Source organism: Camelina sativa, chromosome 1 (genome assembly GCF_000633955.1).
Source record: "Camelina sativa cultivar DH55 chromosome 1, Cs, whole genome shotgun sequence".
NCBI classification, from domain to species: domain Eukaryota; kingdom Viridiplantae; phylum Streptophyta; class Magnoliopsida; order Brassicales; family Brassicaceae; genus Camelina; species Camelina sativa.
Window position 1 is genome coordinate 21,616,106 of NC_025685.1, and position 22,153 is coordinate 21,638,258.

Sequence of the window (22,153 nt, forward strand, 5' to 3'; positions counted from 1 at the left end):
AGTTACGAAGGTTATTCCTTAGATCTTCTTGAAACTGTGCAAGATAGAGATGAGCGATCTCCACAATGATCATAGTGCAGTGCAAGACCATAAGACTTATGATGTGGTATTTTGAGGAATTTCTTGTTATAATATTTGAGAGCCATAAGTCTTATGATGTGGTATTTTGAGGAATTCCTCGCCAAAGCTCAACTGATTTCAGAAATGCATGCAGCCTGATTACCCCTTGACATTAGTCGGAAAGCATTCCAAACTTGGAAGAGACAGTGTGGTGGCCCTTCGGAGAGAAGTCCACTCTAAAGCACTTCCGTGTGTTTCTACCGAGGCTGACCGGATCAGCCGATAGGACTTATCGAAAAAAAAACAGAGTACAATGTTACATATCCTGATTATACTATAGGTTTTCAAAAATAATACAAATAAATTAAATTAACATATAATATACTCAACGAAGATATTGCGCAGCACGACTCCAACGAACGTTGCTGAGAACCAACCTACGTGGCATCTCCCGCCCAGCAATCCAGCAAAGTTAGTTATCGAATGTTTTTTATAATGAGTCTCAGTAATGCGATAGACCCGACGAAAATAATCTCAACCATTAAACGTAAGACACGTAAGCAAAACACGCGAGACTAATCGTACCAGTAAACAATCACGTGAAGAAACACGGATTACATTGAGTGCACCGCAACGTACACAATCAAAACAGCTATTAATAATAATTAAATTTCATTTTTAATTTAAAATTTAATATCAGCTCACTGCCCCCAAGGAAGATAGACACACATTCACTGTTTTCTGACTCACTTTTTCCTTTTTACTTCTTTTTTGGATTTTGGTGAAAAGTTTAATTTGTCTCTTTCTCTTTTTTTCTTCTTCTCCGGCGTCAATTTCACGGCGGCTCCACGACGGTCAACGATGTCATTGACTGTACCAGAATTCGAATTCAGAGTACGTCTTCTCTCTATCTCTCTCTCTTATTTTACTGATACTGCTTCACGGATTCCATCTTAAGGTTCGTGTTTGCTTCATTTTTTTCTGTAGTCGACGCCGCCGTCTCAGTTTGGTTTTTCACCGATCAGGTGAGTTTATTTTGTTCCCCGTAGTTTTCTGTGTGTTTATCTTCTTCGATTGGATTCGATTTTGACTTCTCTGTTCATCGATCTCAGGGAGCATAATTTCGCCGATGTTGATAATCTCGAGAACTGTGTTAAGTATTTGAATCAGAGCTTAGTCACTTATGGATTCTCAGCTTCCCTTGACCTCTTCGCTACCGATCCTGTGCGTTTCTAATTCAAAATCTCTAATCGTTTTCATTTTAATCGATTTGTTTGAGGAATCTGATTCGACGTGACTTGGTTTTTTTAGGTTTCGATTGCTAGAACTTGCAATTGTATATACGCACTGATTCAACAGAGGCAACGAGATGTGGAATTCAGAGAATCTTCTATTGATCAGAGACAACGGTGACTTTTTTTGTTTTTTGTTTTTCTGTGTTGCATTGCATTGTGGATTTATTTAGTAGCTTCGTTATGATAGTCTTCAATCTTGATGCTATTACTGTTCTGAATGAGATCCACACTGTGATCTAGATAATGTTATGTAGTATATAAATAATTTTTTGTTACTGTTTTTGGTTTTATGTGGTATGGTGAAATCCATTTATTGGGAGTAATGAAGAAGACAAAAGAAGGCTGGCATAAAAAGTTACTGAAATTGCCTACTTTTGTTGTATTGCATATTGAAGTTTTTTTTTTTTGGGGGTTTGATTCAGACTTTTATCTGACATGGGGAGACTTGAGGCAAAAGTTGAAAGGCTTGAGACTCAATTGCAAGCCAAGGAGAGGGAACTTGGTTCTGTCACAAGAACGGAAGCTAAGAATACAGCGGCTTTAAAGACGCAGAACGAGAAGTTACAGAAAGAGAGAGATGAGTTTCAACGGATGGTGATTGCTAACCAGGTTTGGATCCTTGCTTAAAATTACAAGCTAGATTTCTTAGTTTTTTTTTTTCTGTAATGTGCATTGTTTCAAAGAATTTGGGAATGCTGATGCAATGCCCCTTTGAACAATTTTTGTTTTGTTTGTGTATGAAAGCAAGTCAAGACCCAACAATTACATGAAACAAAGAAGAAAGAAAAGGAGTATATAAAGTTACAGGTATGGGTTCACACTACAAATTCTGTGTGTTGGTAATATAGGGTCGAATCTTAGTTAATGAAGAACTGATCTTATTTTAGGAGAGGTTAAACCAAGTGTTGATGGAGAAAAAGAAGGAAACGAGATCAGGCATGGAGATTATGAATCTACTCCAGGTACTAGTTTGGATTTTATATATATAGTTAATCATTGAGTTTTCCTTGAATAAATCTCCTTTGGCTAATGAATACTCTCTGGTATATATATGCACAGAAAGAAGGCAGACAGCGTGGGACATGGAGCGGGAAGAAAGCTGACTCTGATTTCTACAAAAAAATTGTAACCACAATGACAGAATTAGCTTCTCATGCCCTTATATTCCATTGAATTGATGTGTTACTTATAATATTATTGGCGTGATATGATCTTGTCAGGTGGATGCATATGAAGCGAAAAATCAAGAACTAGTGGCAGAGAACACCGATTTGAGAGCTTTACTGCGATCCACACAGGTTATTTACCTTTCATCTTTCTTCCCATATGAAAGTAAAACAGAATCTTTGTGATCTTTTTTTTTCTGAAGACTATGTCACCTTTTGACAGGGTGACATGCGATCTTTCTTGAATGCTTCCGGTGGATTAACCAACCAATCTTTGATAGCTAATGGAAGACACGGCGCAGACCCTTCTCAGTCTCCCTTGGGCGGGAAGACGGTACATGAATTTCATTATAGGCTAATTCAATGTCTTATTTATACAACCAAAACAGCAAATATATATCAACAAGAACGAATATCGGTATTGACAGGACGTGTTTGACCTACCTTTTCGTATGGCTCGAGGTCAAATAGAAGATAGTTTGCGCACTAAGATGGTTTCCATCAAGGTAAAAAAATGTCTTAAACAGAGGTTACACTTTCAAGTTTATCATTTACTAACCTGTTCCCATTTTTTGTCTGTTTTGATTAATGAAGGAACGTATGGGTCAGTTAGTAGATGCACAAAAAGATGTGTGTATCACTTCAGAAGCGTCAGAGAGGGAACTTGAACTTGAAGCACAGCTCGTCGAGGCACGCAGTATTATTCAAGAACAGGTAAGTTATAAAACCTGGTCTTCTTTGATATATTAATTCCTATGATCATCCCGAAACGATACAAATTTACAATCTTCTGATGCAGGAATCTATAATGTCTAAACATTTACCTAAGACAGATCGGAGAAGGAACTCAGCTCCTCCACAGTCTGTCAATGGACTGCGTGGCTGAAAGATTAGATTGCAAATGTCAGGTGCTAAGATCACAAACTCTTCCTGTAATTTCTCATGTTTTAACAAAGAAATGTCTTATGTCTTTTAAATCAAATTACAGGAAGATAACATAAAGAGTTGTATAAAACTTGATATGAATGTTGTTGGATTCGTATTTGTAACGTTGTACAGAACAATTGCTGACAGCAAGTTGCAAGCTGTAGAGTATTACTACTATTATAGATGAATGAATGATAGGCTGTAATCATGTGTTGGTATGTTTTTCTTCATAATACGATCCCAAATGCAAATAATAATCTTTAATGATTGTAGTCAACTAATGTTAGTACTTAGTACTAGTAAAATAGAGGTTACGAGACTATTATGTCAAGTGTTAAGTGTAAACCATATAACAATCCAATTGACGCTTAAGCAATTATCATGCTTTCTAACAAGATACAAAACATTGAGAAAGCATGTATGGCTAATTTCTTGAACCTATGTGAATTTCCATGTAAATTTCTTAATTTAATCGTATTTCAAACAAACAGAAAATGTTTTGAATTTGAACAAATATATAGACAATAAATAACAAAGGTAGAGATAGATTCCCTTATACAAACAATAGATAATAATTCAAATTTATTATCAATAACTTCAACTGATTAGCAAATTATAAGACTATCGTAATGGAGTGTGATACATATTCGGTATCCAAATCTAGAGGGTGAAAGGAGGTAAGCAATACAAATTAAAAACATTTTTTTTTGTGTGCAACCTCTATCCATTAATTGACTTATTGGGCTAGGCCATTACAACTGATTGTGTGAGGTGTAAATTTGAAAGAAACAGAAGTAAACGAACTAGAAATGCTCTGGATATCGAAGAGAATCCCGTGGAGTTCCTTTGGATGGATCTTCGAATTGATTGCTTGGACCAGATTCATCGAGTCGGAAGCAAGAGAAAGATGAGTTATACCCAAGTTTGTGGCCGACTGGAGGGCTTTCAAAACCGCCAGACTTCTGCTATGAGTGGTGAGTGCACGTTTGACGTCGATTCGGACCCTCGATCTACAGTTTCTCCGTAGTGGTTTGTGAAGATCCAACCCATACTAGCGTGTTTGTTAGCGTTCCAAGCTGCATTCGTATTGCATTTGATGACAACTCTCTCTGGTGGGATCTGATCTGTCGGTTTCTGGGGTTTTGGGGTTGTTTTTGCTACAATATGGCTTTGGATCCACTCTTTTGCCTTGACAATGGCTTGGGTAAAGATCTCCATAGGTTGAAGGTGCCTATTTTCAAATATCTTTTGGTTCCTATTATACCACATAGCCTAGAAGATCCATGGGGTGAGGTTTGTCTCACCAATACCCACAGAGGGTAGGCACTTTAGCAGCTTGGTGGCATCGAAGCCCGTTTGGAAGCTAGAGAAGCGATCAATAGCCAGAGAGCCCTCGCAAGGTAGGATCTCCTAGATCTGTCTAGCGAACCGACAGATGAAAAATAAGTGTAAGGTCGTCTCGTCCTCTCCGCAGTGGGTGCATTTAGCTTCCGTAAAGACTTGTCGGTGTTTGAGGTTCTCTCCCACTGGTAAAGCATTTTGGAGTGCTTTCCATAGGAGGACTTTTATCTTAGGATTGCATTTGGTTCTCCAGAGCTTGGCATTCCAATCATAGTCACTTGGGGCAAGAGCTTCCAAATTGCAATCTTCCGCAATGTTTAGGGTTTCATAGTAGCCGTATTTGACAGTGTAGGTTCCGGTTCTCGTCGGTAACCAAGCCCATTTATCTCCTCAGCCAAATTTGCTCGGTTTTAGAGTGACGATTTTTTGTTCATATCCCGGGATAGTTGCTGCGATCTTTTCCAAGTCCCATTCTTGGGAGTCCTATTGGATCAGGTCAACATCTTTTTGTTTCTGGAAGAGCTCATTAACTAGACCTATTGGGACTTCCGGCTTTTCCAGGGATATCCACGGGTCCTTCCAGAGAAGAGTTGATTGTCCATTTCCGATGAGCCTTCCAATATGAAGTTTTAGGAGATCTTTGCCCACATAGATACTTCTCCAGCCATGGGATGCGGTACTTGGGGCCACATAATCCAGGAAGTGGGAATTCTGACAGTATTTTCCAAGGAGTATTTAAGCAAGCAGACAAGAGGGTTTTGTCAGGATTCGTCACCCAATTTTTCTAGGAGCGCGTCATTAAAATTCTGAACCCTAACCCTCCCTTATTTTCTTCTTGTCATTTTGAACCCTAACCTCAAAACATTTTAAACCCCAAAATTAACCAGGTTTGAAGAAAAAATCAGCGTCAAACTTATGTAAAAAATATATATACTTAATCATGGTAAATACATTTGAATATTTTGAGTATCAGTAGGGGAGATAGAATTTTACTTTCAGAAAACACCACACCCACACCGGTATCTCTGACAAACTAAACCGCATCTTATAGTGGTAGAAATTAATTTACACTTCAGTTTTGAATTTTTTTTAAAGATGAACGAAAGTAACCATTAAATACAAATGCGAAAACTAATTAACAATTGCATTTAGATTACATTTTATTAATTGTAAGATAATACATATGTATTTATCATTTTAATTAGAGAAATAATTCATGTATTTAAAAATTGATCTATTCTAAGGTTCTGAGGTTCGATAGCCAAACAAAATTAATGTTATTCTAAGGTTTTGAGGGTACACCAAAACAGTTTCTATAAATTGGTATCTCACATATATTACATAGTAGAAATAATCTCATGGTTTACATCAAGTGTCACTCTAAACTTATTAAAGAAAAAAATTTATAGTTATATAATTCTGCTTTTGACCACAGTTTAATTAAATAAAAAAATGGTCCACCACAATTAATTGAGAAATATAGTAAAAATTTATGAAGATATATAAGTGATTATATAATTTAAGGTCACATTTTAAAAAATTGCTTTAGTCCGCCAATTATTTAGATATTCCGCCTTTGACAACTAAGATTTCATACTTTCTAGGGTTTTGAGGTTTCCCAAAAAATTTCATATATAAAAAGATTTCACACATATTTTTGAGCGGCGCTGAAAAAACAAGAGTGAGCGACGGTTCATCGTTTACACCAATCAAAACTCGAACTCTTATTAGAGAGAAATCCTATATAGTCTCATCAATTTTTAATCTTGATTCACATAAGACTAGATCTTGTGTGAAGTACACAACTTGTTCCACTCAGCAACTTCCAGCAGACAAGCTTATTTCACTGCAATCTCATAGGGTATGTCAAATACCTAACTTTAGATTTCTTTTCTGATATGTTGATTTCTCTTAATACATTTTGAAGTTATTGTAAATTTTTATTGAATAAGTGATTTTTAAATTGTAAGAAACATGAAATAAACATAATAGTGTTCCAGATTCGATTTTGTTGTGTGAAACTATTTTCCTTAGACCATTCGTATTGAGAATTATGATTGTATTGATTGATATGCTAAATATTATGTATATCGATTCAATGAGTTTTTGCTAAGATCTTGGGTATAAGATAAAAATAAAATGTGTATAGTGTATTGGTTATGTGTGGAATGGAATCATATATCTGGGATTTTAGAATATCAAGATTTAGAGAGTTTCTTTTTTGGCTCTTGTGTTGTAATCTGTGTTTCTCGAGTATCGGGTTTAAGCTTTCGGGGATATTTCTGTTTTTCGTCGACTTTAAGATTTCAAAAACGCATTCCACCCATGTATTTCACCTTGTATTATATAATGAAACTCTTCAGTGAAAAAAAAAAGAATATCAAGATTTAGATATCGGTCTCTCGAGAATAATTACACCTTTAATAATTACACCTTTATCCATGTTAGGTTGTAAGAAATTCATTGGCAAAGGTTATGTTTACCATTATAATTAATTGGAAGTCACACATGGTATAGTTCTCCATCAGGATTTGATATCATTATGATTCCAGTTTTCATATGATCATGCATTCATTCTTTTTTCAATTGCTTTCTGACTGATATCTTGTTGACTCATGAAGGTCCTGGCCATCTTTCCCTTCTTGCGTCTTACCTGAATTCTCTTCATCCAAGAATTGGGTAAGTCCAAGTGACCTCTTCTCTTCACCATATCCAAAGTCTCTCTTCGTTTTGGAGCAACCATGTCCCCTCTAAGGGTGATGTGAAAATTTTAATATAGTTTACTAACAAGATCTTGAGGTCCTAGTACCCACCTTTCTGTGGTCCTGCACAGTTTGTTCTAGCTCATCTAGTCCTTTATATTACTCTGATCTACTCTCTACGAAGTTACTTTGAAACTTTGATTTTTCCTAAGTTGTTTCTTTTTTACCACACTTCGGTTAGTATGTCTTTATATTATTTGCGAGTAGGCATGTCAATTAGGGTCAAATTCCGCGGGCTGGCCCGGCCCAGCCCTGAAAAACATCAGGTCTAAGGCCTTATATGTCCAGAAAAAGTTGAGCCTTTCGGTTCAGCCTGTTTGGGGTATAGGTTTTTTTGGGCTTAGCCCGATTGGCTTCGGGCCGGCCCGAAAAGTCTTTAAAAAAAATCAACTTTTAGTTTTTTGTTAACATTTTTGTTTGATTGGAATACTTGATTAATGATTTATTGTAAATAAAGTTTAAAACTCTATACCTAGTTTTCATATTTACTTAATAACCTTACTTATTACTTTTAAAATCTTTAACTATGATATTTTCTATGATTTATATATTGTTTTATTTGGTTAAAGTATAAAATAATTATTTGGTTTAAAAAAAATTCTTTTAAATTAAGTTGGTTTTAGTGAATATTGATGAGTTATTTAAATTTTGACTGATTTGTTTTATAGTGCACTTTTATACATTGCTTTTTAAAATCTATTATGAACTTATAAGTTTGACATTTTTATTCGTAAGATAAACTCGGAAAAGCCCAGTAGCCCTGTTAGGGCCGGGTCGGGCTTTGAAATATAGGCTCGAAAATATTTTAGGCGCTCAAACATATGTGGACTTTACGAGTTTCGGACCGGGCCAGCTCGATTGTCACCCCTACTCGAGAGTGAAAAAATGAGAAAAATGGGTCATGACAGCCTCTAGTTTATATCATCGTGCCCGTGTTCGTATCATGTAAAGCAACAACACTGTAGTTTTCGAGGCAGAAAAAAAGCTTACCCTCTGATGTGACCCCGGGTTGGAATAATGATAGGACAGACGGACGGATAGATGGCTTTGGGTCATGGACGACGTAAACACAAACTAAGAAGCGACTCTATAGTGGTTTGATTTGGTGGATAGAGGTTCAAGCTAACAATAGACAACCCTCTCGGTGATCTGCCTCGATGGCTTGAGATGGAAACAATACGGTTGCTATTGAACGGGTTGACGACCCTCTCGGTGATCTTCCTTGATGGCTAGCGATGGATTGATGTAACGACACATGAGCTATAGAAGGACTCGTGATACGACTACTAGAAGAGGCGTACCCGGCTCGAAGTCTTCTAGGATTTTCGTATTCTCTAGCTAAGGCTATCAGAGAAACGTAGAGTGAGACAAGTGAAAGAAAACCTTTTGTTTATTAAGCAATTCTAACTTTACAATAGAGGTTATATGCCTTTTTATAGGCTAACTTACATAAAGGAGACACAAAAACCCTAACCTGTGGCTAAAAATTAAGGCGCACACATTGCCCTTTTTAACAACGGTCACAAAAAAGTTTAAAAGAAAGGATAGGATCGCCATGTCATTAGGATGGACGTGATGATGCATTAGAGATTGTTGCGTCATTAAACCTCTTTGATATACCCATTCGGACAAACTTGAAGTAGGAAAAAGGGTACAACTACTTCTAACGATTTTGGTGTCTTCACTTTTGGTCAATGGTGAAGACGGTCCAGACAACCTTAAACGCCAACGGTGGGCGACTCGTGGGACGGTCTTGGGCATTTGGCCCATGCTCTCGGTCAACTTCTTAGGCAAATAGGTTGCACTTGTGCTGGAGGTTCCGTGATGCACCCTTTAGCTTGAGTCACTTCCCCAATAAGCGCAATAACAATCATGTTACGCTTATTCAAAGAATATTTGCCCTTAAAAGGTTAAATATTACTGCCCTATTGTCATGTGCAACATTCATTCTGAATAGTGGCTAAGATCCTCACGAAAAGACTCCATCATTACCTCACGCCTCTTATTTTAGAGAACAAATCTGATTTTTTGCCATCACGAGAAATCTTGGATAATGTCCTCATCACTAACGAGATCCTACATACGCTAGTAGCTTAGATGCAAAGAAAATAAGGTTTATGGCCGTGAAATGGACATAAGTAAGGTTTACGACACAGAACTGAGTGGAGTTTCCTCCAAGCGGTGATGATGACACTCGGTTTCAACTCAAAGTGGGTTATGGAATGTGTCTAAACAGTTCCTTACTCGTTCCTTGTTAATGGCTCCTCCTTTCAAGGAAATATGTTCCCCACTCGAGGACTCTAGCAAGAAAATCCCTCGCCTCCCTATGTAACAACCCGTCCCGTAGACCCCACTAGCCTCACTGCTAGCTGCCCCAAAGGACCGTCTGCGGACCCCACTAGCCTCACTGCTAGCCGTCCCAACGGACCCCAAGCTGGCCCTACAGGGCATCGATCCTAACCCATCACTGTGGATATCCCAATCCACCAGTAGGTTATTAGTGCGCCAGGCGTTCCTCGAACCCTGGTCCTCACCCTTTAACAACCTTCCCACAGGACAAGCTGTCACCAATTGATCTGCATGTCAATTGGTGACAGCTTGTCTTGTGGGAAGGTTGTTAAAGGGTGGGGACCAGGGTTCGAGGAACGCCTGGCGCACCAATAACCTACTGGTGGATTGGGATGTCCACAGTGATGGGTTAGGATCGATGCCCTGTAGGGCCAGCTTGGGGTCCGTTGGGACGGCTAGCAGTGAGGCTAGTGGGATCCTCGGACGGTCCGTTGGGGCAACTAGCAGTGAGACTAGTGGGGTCCACGGGACGGGTTGTCATACCCTACCTCTTCATCCTTTGTACATAATTCTTCTCGAGTCTTTGCCGTATAACTCAAGATAATGGATCCTTGTCGAGTATCTGAATCTCTCGAAACAGTCTGCCAGTTAGCCACCTTCTCTTTGCGTTTGATACCATGTTCTTTTGTACGTAAATCAAGCATAAAAATTGCCTAAACCTAGCCAACATCCTCCAAAGCTATGAGAAGTCATATGGCCAATCTAATATAAGAAAGTATTCAATCATTTTCTCCAACAAAACGCCCTTCGCTCAAAGACAGGCCACTATGAGGATTCTAAGAATCATAAATAAAGGCGCACCCGGCAAGTATCTATGGTTCCTAAAAAATTTGGAAGGCGTGAGATGAACATCTTTGGCGCCTTACTGGACCGTATCAGGCAAATGTCTCACTCTTGGTTTGCAAAGTTTTTGGTTTCAGAAGAAAAACAAACTTTGTTAAAATCAGTCCTTTTTCCCACGCCTTCCTATACCATGTCGTGTTTCAGTCCCTTCTCATTGTGTAAGAAAATCCAATCCCTTCTCACACGGTTTTGGTGGGACTAAAAACCTAATGAAAAGAAGATGTCTAGGATTGCTTGGAATTATCTTACGAGACCAAAATTGGGATAAAGATTCTTATCCCACGTACCCCTCTCCTCTCTTTGAGATTTATTAACCTCTCCCTTATCCCAAGTCCCACTTCTAAATTGGATCTCTGTAGTTAAGGGCGTATGCCTTCCCCTTTTCCCTAGAAGGTATTTGTGGAAATTAGTGCGCAATGAAATTTTGTTAAAGGAATCTTCTTATGCAAGTAAATATAGAAAAATGATTTCTTTGTCAGCTAAACTTATGAACAAATTCGTATAAAATGATACCCAATAAAATATATAAACAATTAAGGAACAAAGAAAAACTATCTTATTTCGTCTCAGTTTTTTTTTTTTCTTTTCATTAGTCTCATTTTGTTTTCTTTATCACTCTTTTGTTGCAGGTTTTTAAGATTCCGATAGTAACGTGGCGTGGGTTTGATTAGGCTCTCTACTATCCTCTTTCATGGCATCTTCTCAGGATAAAGGTCATGTTTCTTTTAATATATATTTTGGGTTCTGCATTTCATAGTTTTTAGAAAGTTTGAGACTTGTGAAGATGACCGTAGCGTTGTGATGATTTTAGTAGTTTACTGCTCTAATTACACAAATAGTAAGACCTACCTATTTCTCTAATAGTAAATGTACTAAAAATCAAATTAAGTTTTGAAAATCTAATATTTTGCAAAGAAACCCTTTTTAATTCTACATCCTCTAATCTAATATATTTAACTGAACAGTTTCCTGATCGTGAGTCTTCCTACTTTTCTAGTTTGTTGCTTCTAAAACACATTTTTCAATCTCCATGAGCTCATATGATGTGTTGTACCATAAAAGAGGAAACTTTCTTTGTTCTAAGGTGCTAGTTGAGGTTTCTTTTGTTTTACTGTACATGGGACCAAATTACAATATCTTGTTGTATAAGTTTTGATCTGAAACCCTGCTTTCTAAATTTGGTTAACAAGCTAATGTAGCTTCTTGGAAGCAGTCTTTGTGTTCCTGTCATGAAGAATTATTGTTAATGCATTTGTTATTCTATGAGTTGTGTTTGCGATTGAAATGTAAATTTACATCCTTTTCTCTCTACGCAGGAGCTGCAGGTGACTCAATGGGAACCAATAATATGAGTTATTTTGGTCACAGGAAACAGCGTGTCTATGAACTGTCAAAAATTTCAGAGATTGCCTTTAAAGAAGGCTTGCATGACTGGTCCTGCGACAAACTTCGAGAGATGTTATGTGCAGAATCAGAGAAAGTAAGAAAATACACAGGCTTGACGAAAGATGAGATCATCAACAAGCTTTACAAAACCGTATCAAAGAAAAACACTGGAGAACGTGAGGTAGAAGAGAGTAATCCATCACCAAAAAGACAGAGGAAAGATCCTGACCCTTCGCACGATGTGACTCCATCAGCTCAAGCTAAAGGTAATCAACATGTTCTGCAGTAGTAAATATTCCACTTATAGCATTCTTCTGTTTCTATATGCTAACTTGAACATAGCATTGATCAGGGAAGGGTACTATCCGCTGTAAAAACTTGGCTTGCAAGGGTAAGCTGAGAAAGGTAGACCCTTTTTGCAAAAGGTGCTCCTGTTGTATCTGCCATAAGTATGATACCAATAAGATCCTAGTTACTGGTTAACCTGCACTTCGGATCCTTCATTCAACGATAAAACTTGTGGCTTATCGTGCCATCTGGAATGCGCTTTCAAGAGTGAGAAATCGGGTATACATGAGTACAAGGAAACTAGTGATGTTGATGGATGTTTCATCTGCGTCTCCTGTGGCACGCCTAGCAGTATACTCGAGTAAAAAATCAATCACATTATTCTTTTTTTTGATAAATCAATCACATTATTCTTCTACAATTCACTTTCTATATTTTTAATACAATCTTTGATGGATACTTATGTTCTGTCGTCTATTGTTTTCTACTCAGATGTGTGAAGAAGCAATTAGTTATAGCAAACGAAGAAAGAAGAGTAGACGAAATTTATCTCCGTCTTCTCTTGGCTCAGAAGCTCCTAAAGGGCACAAAGAAGTACAGAAAAATATCTGAAGATGTGGAGAAAGCTGTGGAGGAGTTAAAACCTGAATTCCGTAGTGATCCTCTTACTGATGATGATCCATCAAATATGAGTAGAGGGCACGTTATCAGCCTTCGATGTGCGACGACCGTGAAGAACTATTGCTATTCTGCTTTGAAACTGATGGACGGTAATAAGATCAGTAAACACTTATGGTCAGTTAATACAGTACTATTTTTGTTTTCTTGTTCATTTTTTGATTCGGTGTGAACCACAGGAGCATTCAACATCAGATTTGTGGATGTTTTGGCGAGTTCTGTCACTTTGGTTATTGGTGCCGCGAAAGTATCTTCCTCAGGGGGAACCACCAACGTCCATTACAGCGTATGGCATCGTAAGGTCACAGAGCAAGATTACCCAAAATATTCGACTTGTAAATTGTTTAGTCCAAACATAAGGTTTGTGGTCTCTGGTCTAACTCCAGCTACTGAGTATTACTTCAAAGTTGTTTCCTCCAGAGGCGCCAAAGAGTTGAGCGTATACGAATCCAAAGTCTCTACAAAAACCGTCCCAGAAGATGAAGCAGTAGGGGCAGCAGCAGCTTTATTGGATCTTTCAAGCTCTTCTACAAACTCCAAAAAAATTTCACCTCCACAGCCTTCACTAGTACAGACTGAATTCAACGGTGAAGGAGAAAGGGTCAGCACCGTAACGGGTTCTGATGTCATACAGATCAAGCAAAACGGTTCTTGTCAATTGGTCCGGGAGAATTTGTCCATCCCTCCGCCTCCTAGATTCAGGTCAGACGAACTCAATGACAGTCAAGATACACCCGAGAATGCGGACAAAGTAGAGGACGTAGCAGGCTGCAGCAACTTTTGTTTTGAAAAGTGTGTCAAACTCATCAGGCAGCTTGAATGCTTAGGGCAAGTTACAAGTGAGTTTAGGCAGAAGTTCCTCACCTGGTATAGCTTATGGGCGACGGCTAAAGAGAAGTATGTTGTGAAGATATTTATTCTTACTTTTAACGATGATACAGCAGTCCTGGCTGAGCAGCTCATTGATACATTCTCTGATTGCATATCAAGAAAGCGTCATGGGGTTGATGGTGGTGGCATCTGATGATATGCATGTGATTGAAGTTTTTTCTTTTCTTTAAACTCTCTTTTGGACTATTTAGAAAGGATTCAGCTTTTTTTCTTCTTCAGTTGGAATTTTAGCATTATTGGAACATTAACATTGAACAACATAACTTTTAGTTATTGATTTGGATTTTGGATTTTGGATTTTGGATTTTAATATTTTCTTAAATAATGATTTTTCAAATCTTTTTTTTTTTAATCTAGTTTCAAAATTTCTACGAATTTGTACAGTTTAATTTGGAGAAAGATTCGTAAAGCAAGGGTGTCCGTACCCTAGCTAAATGAGTTAGGAACTTTTCTTGAGGCACAAGTTTGTGGTGTATATATTTTCGTTTTGTTTTTGTTTACTACTAATGTGAAATTATTTAAAATTGAAAGGTTTGGTTTCGAGACTCGAGTTAATGGTGGACTTGGATCTTATTGTTGGAGTAGCTCTCGGTCAATGAAACCTTATCTAGACCCATTTAACTAGAGTGTTATAAATATTATATACAGACGTTTGTTATATTCCGAACATGGTTTCTCAATGTCCAGTCTCTCATATAATACGATCAGCCTGGAAAAGTTGTCTGTCTAGTGATCGGTGTTCTTGTCACATACAGGACATATTAAGTTCCAACACTTTATATGGCGGAGAGCCGGAGACTGCATGGTAAGAGTTCCCTTGTAGATGTACTCTTTAATTTCCACACTCCGGTTCTTAGAAGAATGATTTTTATTTTCCATACAAATTGTTGATATTTTGTAACAAATTGCAATTCACTATATTGGCTCTTAAGATTCTCATTGAAACACCCTCTCTGTCCCATAATATAAAATACTAGGGTATATCCGGCGCTTGCGAAGATTGTTATATATATAATAAATTATGTTAATTAGTTTTATTTTAATTAATAATGATAAAAAATAAAAAAAATCTAAATCTAAATGTCTTTAGGAAATTTACATTTTTAAAAAATCATACAAATTCATAATTTATAACAAATTTAAATATAATCACACATACATATCTCTTGATTTTTTTTGTTTTTTTCTTATTTAACTTTGATAATAATTTTCATTAGTTTCTCTGAAGATTTGAGGTTAAAAAAATTAAAAAATGAAAATTAACTATGATATTCATATATTAAAATTTAAGTTTTTCATATAAGCTAACACATAACCTAAAGTACTAAATGAGAGAAACAAAATTATTCTCTACAAAATCATATGAAGTGGAAGCAAAACTTTAAAGTACAATTCCCAAATATTAATTTTACTTTTAAGTCTCTTTTTATATTTCCCTCATTTTAATTTATATTGCTAGATTTAGTTATAATTGTTTCATCTTTGTAGTAAAAAGTAGATAAAAAATAGAATATTTGTTTTTATATAGAGAAATCCTTTTGAAGTACATATTTGAAAAAATAAATATAGCTTAATGATCTTTATGTAATTATATGTTTAATCAGAAACTAAATATAATGATGAGTATTCTTAAAAAATGTATTAAAATTTTGTTAGAGGTAAGAGAGAGTTATGAAAAATTGATTTGATATTTCATAATTATATTACAAAAATTTATTTCCTTAGAAGTTAGAACATTACATATTTTTAAGAATCAAATAAATATATATATGAATATGTAAGAAATAATCTAACATCTAAAGTAAAGAAAGAAGTACAAAAAAGCAAGAAGAAATAAAATGGAGACCAATGTAAAATATATTATTAAACTCTTACAATATTATCTGCATTAAGTTTTCAACCAATGCAAGAACATTAAAAACAAAAAAAATATTTAGGATTTGAGATATGATGGAGGAGGATGTGAGAATGATTTGAGATATGATAGGAAGTTACATTTCTCAAAAATTAAATTAGAGGAGTTATAATTATAATTGCTAGGGTATTTAACTGAAAGTGAATGGAGAAAACAAATAGTCAATTCACAATTTATGTAATTTCAGTTACAATTTAGTACTAAAGTGTATATTTAAAGTATGAATTAATGTCTATGATTAAATATGTTATATTTTAGGTTTAATTAAAAATAAATATTATATGTTTAAGAAAAGAAATACCAAATAGTCCAGTAAGGAGAGAGTAACTGAAATTAGAAAATATTATATAATATAAAAATATTAACTTCATTGAGTTTTCAACCAATGCAAGAAAAATTAAAACAAAACAAAAAAAAAATATTTAGGATTTGAGATATGATGGAGGAGGATGCAAGAATGATTATTTACAGGATAAGAAGTGTTGGAAGTTACATTCCCCAAAAAATTAAATTAGGGGATTTATAATTATAATTGATAGGGTTATTAACTGAAAGCGAATGGAGAAAACAAATAGTCAATTCACAATTTATTTAATTTCTGTTACAATTTAGTACTAAAGTATATATTTAAAGTAGAAATTAATGTATATGATTAAATATGTTGTATTTTAGATTTAATTAAAAATAAATATTATATGTTTAAGAAAACAAACACCAAATAGACCAGTAAGGAGATAGTAACTGAAATTAGAAAATATTATATAATATAAAATAATTAGGTAAGAAAATATTAAAAAGAGAGCACAAAATAAATTTATAAAAAAATTGCATGACAATATCTCACATGTCACAAACAAATTAAATATGAAAAGAAATTATATATTTTTACATTAGATGATAATAATCAAAAATAGAATAGTGTGTTTCTCATATTTTTAAATTAGAAAGATGAAACAAAAAAGGGAAAAATGCCAAAAAAAAATACATGAAATATTTAATATTTGCCAGATAAAAACACGAATTCTTTTCGTTGCCAGAAAAATACTTAAACTATTTTATAGGTGATAAAAAAATACATGAACTATCACGATTATCCAATTTCCCACATATCATTGTTACGATTTTTAACGACGTTAACGTAATCTTTTTACAGACAAAATATTAATTTAATATCTCCGTTGTTGGTCAATGAAACACCATGAAAAACGGAGGTGGGATTAATTAGGTTTTCTAGCGGTAATTGAACATATAAGAGGGGAGGGGTAGGGAACAATGAGAGGCGAGAAAGAGGAGAAGACGGATTGTGAGATTCTGTCGGTTTTATTTTGGGAAGTCGATATATTGTCCATTAACCATTTACAACCTATTAATAATTATCTTAAACATGAGAGAAATAAAACAAAAAACAAAAAGATTGAGAGGTGCCACGTGTTAGATAGATAAAGCTTCCTTAGAGGGTCTAAGCCTACTTTATTATATTAGATAAAAAAATACATGAACTATCACGATTATCCAATTTCCCATATATCATTGTTACGATTTTTAACGACGTTAACATAATCTTTTTACAGACAAAATATTGATTTAATATCTTCGTTGTTGGTCAATGAAACACCATAAAAACGGAAGTGATATTAATTAAGGTTTCTAGCGATAACTGAACAAATAAGAGGGGAGGGGTGGGGAACAGTGAGAGGCGAGAAAAAGGAGAAGACGAAATTTTGAAATTCTGTCGGTTTTGCTTTGGGAAGTCGAGATATTTATGTGGCACATTAACCATTTACAGCTTATTAATAATTATCTTAAACATGAGAAAAAATAAAAAACAAAAGATTCAGAGGTGCCACGTGTCAGATAAATAGAGCTTCTTTAGACGGTGTAAACCTACTTTATTATATTAGATTTAAGAATTTTTTTTGCTTTATTCTATAAGATGTTTTATAAATTACTATACATATTTTATTGTTATTTGGTACTTTTGCCTATTTAGTTTGTGCAATCTTTGTTATGATTAGTTGAATTATATTTTTAACTAATTATTAATTGATATGTAGTGTTAAAAAAATGATTTCTTAATTACTTTTCGTGCTATTCTCTAAAACATCTTCTAATTTGGGAAAGTGAAACATATTACTCTCATTTGGAGAATCTTTTTTTTTTTGAGATTGGCATTTGGTATGGATTAATACCATTAATTTAGTTAAATATTAGAAAATTATGAGTTTAAACATATTGTATTTAATCTATGTAAAGAAGTTCAAAAAAGCCATTCTTTTAGTTACAAAAAGTATATGATTAGCATTGACGACTAAAAGTAAAATCCTAACTTAGTTGAATTTGGCTCAAAGAGAAACGGTTGAACCGAAACCGTCATTAATAAAAGGGTACTGTTTTTGTAGCGTTGCTTCTCCACCATCTCGTGAAGAATGCAAAGGCCAACTTTATTGCATGCATGCGTACTTCGGTATCGGTAAAATACGAAAATCTTTCTTTTTCACTAAAACAAAACTGGCCAGACTCTTTACTGTTCGTCTCTTGGGGACCATTTCCTCGTCCAATTATGATATCTTTAAAACTCGAACCTCTATTAAAAAAATCGCATTAGTCAATTATTTCTCCCCGTAAAGTAAATCAAACTTCTCGAGTATATAAATTTTTTAACTGACATTACTCGTTTCAGCTTTTTATAATGATGTGCAAATAGTTTAATGTAGTAGTACTTGTTATAAAATTTCCAGCTAAAAGTTATTTCATTTTAGAATTAATCTGGTCATTTTGTTATTTACTTTGTTACTCTACCATATATTCGGTTGAATTATGTTGTTTCTACATACTGATATACAAATCTACATTAAAAAAATAGATTTCTTCATACTCATCTTTGTAAATTTAAAGACAGGGAAAACCTAAAAAAAAAAGGTTTATTAGGATAATTAGAAAACATTGTACATTTGTACTTTCCCTATATATAGCATCGGAAATTTACAAAATGAACTAATGATTTAGAAAAGTACTTAAAGAGAGTTATAATGTACAGCATTCAAATGATTTTGGGGACCCCAGGTCTTATACAAAATAGCTAATAAGCCAAACGTTCTAGTCAAGTCTAAAAAAAATGGATTCCGATTGGTAGAATAATGATGTATTACCAAATCAATCTTACTAAAATTTCATTTACATCTTTTAGAAACTATAATGGAATGAAAAATATAATCTTACTAATTTTACCAAATCAATCTTACTAAATTTACATTTACATGTTTTTTTATTTATCAAAATTAGTTCATTTACATGTTATAAAACTATAATTGAGTGAAGAAAAAAAATTCAGAATTGTGTAGGTAATTGATGTTGAACATCTTTAGATAAACAGATTGTAATGTTTTGCAACTTCGATAACTATATCTAAAGAATCTTCACGGGTGAAATAATTTTGATATATGATATCAAACAAAAATGTATATCTGTATATATATATCAATAATAATAAAAAAAATCCAATATGAAATGCTTAGCTGACAATAAAATGTAAGGTTGTTGTCGCTATCTGATATAAAGAATCGAGGTCTCTCAATGGAGAATGGTTTGGGGTCTCGTGAACAAAAGTAAAATGTCGCCGTCTTGATAGCTTTGGTTACATGTATGGATGTGCTCTTCAGTCTTCACTTTGATATCGTCTTCGACCGACGGTCTTATATTTCTTCCTCAATTAATATATGTAAACTTGTTATAAAAAGCTTTTTGGTCGCAGAAATTTCGCTGAAAAGAAAAAAATATATATTTAATTATAAGAACTCTATTTAACTTTCATATGTGATGGAGATGTGGTATATATATATGGATAAAAATTTCAGGTAATCTGTGTGAATTATATGGATTAGTGAAACGCATGGTATATATATATAATATATATAAATTCGATATTTTTGATGCAAACTTTGCGAGTTAATTTGGTTTTATTTGAAATTTGATTCAAATGTTTTTCGTACATTAAATTTGTGGAAAACTTCTACCTAAAATGTTTTTATCCCTAAAATAAGTCAAGCGTTCTCACAAAATTAGGATATTCAGTATTAATTTTTTTTAAATACTACCTATATCTATTTATAGTAGATTGATGTTTTGATATTGTTACACATATTAAAAAAACATTATATTTTTATTTATATATTAATTTATAATAGCTTTATATTAGAAAGAAAATATGAATATTAGATAAAAATATCAGGCTGAAAAAAAAATCATTTCAAATTTTTAATCTACAATTTCAATCCCATTATAGATATCAAAAAAATCTCAAAACATCAATCTATTATGAAAAGAGATAGTCTACATATATTCAAATAAACTTGTGTAGCTTGTGCACACATACACAATATATATATATATATATGTATAAATTATTATTAACTCCTTTTTATCATATAAAAATTCTCAAATCAAATACACTAACTTCTGTAAAAGTCCCTTCTAGATAACACCTCTCTATCTATTAATTCTCAAGCGCTCAAGGATGTTGAAGCTCAACCATCTCTAAATGGTCTCAAAGCTGAGGTATGGAGTATTCAAACCGCCCCAAAAATCAAGATATTCTTATGGAAAGTCCTCAGTGGAGCTCTTCCAGTGGCAAATCTACTCAGGAGAAGAGGAATTGAAGGAGATGAACTTTGTCAAGTTTGTGGAGAAGTAGAAGAGACCATTAACCACATCCTATTTACTTGCACTTATGCCAGACAGATTTGGGCTCTATCTGACTATCCCTCTCCGGATTCTGCGTTCCAAAACGGCTCTGTTTTTTCAAATGTCTATCATCTCCTAACCAACAGAAACAACCTGCGATGGCCAGCTGGTTTGAGAAAATGTTTCCCTTGGATCCTGTGGAGGATCTGGAAAAATAGGAACTCTTTATGCTTTGAAGGTATCTGTTTCTCCCCTCTAGATACAAAGAGCAAAATTCATGAAGAGGTTGATGATTGGTTTCGGCTTAGGTAAAGGACAGCGGAGAAAATCCTGAGACACTGAGTCCTTCGCTCAACCAAACTACAACAGAGGATGGTGAACTTCTCGTTTCTTGGTCTAGACCACAAGAATCATGGGTAAAGTGTAATGTTGGTTGCTCTTGGTCCAAAGGAAAACTGATTGCAGGAGGAGCTTGGATAGTGAGAAATGATGAAGGAATCGTCCTTATGCACAGTAGACGAGCTTTCTCTAACACTAGAGATAAAGACGAAGGAGTTTTCAGAGTTTTGGAATGGGCGATGGAAAGCATGTTAAGTCACAGGTTTATAAATGTGATATTTGCCATTCAAGATAAAACTCTCGTAGGGGCGGTGAACAGGCCGAAAGCTTGGCCGTCTTTCAGGTTTCAGTCTATGGAACTAAGAAGGATTTTGGGAAGGATTAGTGGTTGGTGTTTGGAACACGAGGTGGAGCAAGCAAACAGAGGAGCGGGTCTCATCGCTCAAAGCGTCACTAGGGACCTGAGAATGCAATCATATGTTGCAGTATCTTACTCTCACTGGCTTAGTTTAGTCTTTGAAGAAGAGACCTCTTTATCCTCTGTTATTTGATGGCAAGCTCAGGTGAAGAGGGACAATTTTTTGGTTCATATGTACAGATAGCGTTTAGAAGATTTAAAAAGTTATAGAGTGAGTATGCTCTATCCCTATAATTTTGGTGGGCTATAAACTTGGCTCATTTGTATCGTTAGGCATACTTTATCTAATATAACTAAATGAGTGGGAAAAAAAAAAGATAACACCTCTCGATAAATATAACCAAGTTTCGCTAGTGTAACTTAAATATTATAAACAAACTCGATCACTAATAATGTACTTCTGTCAATTTGTTTATTCATGTCCAGTATCAATTTAATTAGCAACGTCGCTTTAAAACAAAACATTATCTCAGTAGAGAAATTAAGTAAACTGTTCCATTCACAGAGATCAATCATGTCCAAGTAAAGTGCCATGTGTCGTCTTCTGATCTTCTAAAGTTGATGTGAGGCCGTAATAATTAATTAATATACATGTATACAGGCCAATAAACTTTGGACACTTGAATAAATGTAAGTAGAGAAAGACAATCAGAAGAAGATGAAACATTCAGTTGAACGGAACATGTTTTGCTTCTTCACTTGTTATGTTAGTTAGATTAAACCTTTTTTCCCCACAAATGTTAGTTAGATTAAACATACGTATATTAATGTATATATATATATATATTAAAATTTAATTGGTAGCTAAAATGTAC

General features: G+C 34.7%; 1 protein-coding gene and 1 pseudogene across 1 annotated transcript; both read left to right on the top strand.

Moving 5' to 3' along the window:
• LOC104700910 (afadin- and alpha-actinin-binding protein) lies at positions 771–3,666 on the top strand. The gene is made up of 13 exons (XM_010416516.2): positions 771–954; positions 1,048–1,085; positions 1,173–1,284; positions 1,372–1,469; positions 1,778–1,964; positions 2,100–2,162; positions 2,243–2,317; positions 2,415–2,480; positions 2,576–2,653; positions 2,745–2,855; positions 2,950–3,027; positions 3,116–3,235; positions 3,321–3,666. Exons 1-13 carry the CDS (start codon positions 922–924, stop codon positions 3,405–3,407), a joined length of 1,146 nt encoding a protein of 381 aa, XP_010414818.1. The 5' UTR covers positions 771–921; the 3' UTR covers positions 3,408–3,666.
• Positions 12,065–14,119, top strand: LOC104710504 (annotated as a pseudogene).

Excerpts from the sequence above, each read along its gene's own strand:
- LOC104700910 (XM_010416516.2), top strand. The coding sequence starts at position 922 with ATGTCATTGACTGTACCAGAATTCGAATTCAGA. Across the intron at positions 1,086-1,172 it reads TTTGGTTTTTCACCGATCAG|GGAGCATAATTTCGCCGATG; the intron begins GTGAGTTTATTT and ends CATCGATCTCAG. Across the intron at positions 2,481-2,575 it reads CTGATTTCTACAAAAAAATT|GTGGATGCATATGAAGCGAA; the intron begins GTAACCACAATG and ends TGATCTTGTCAG.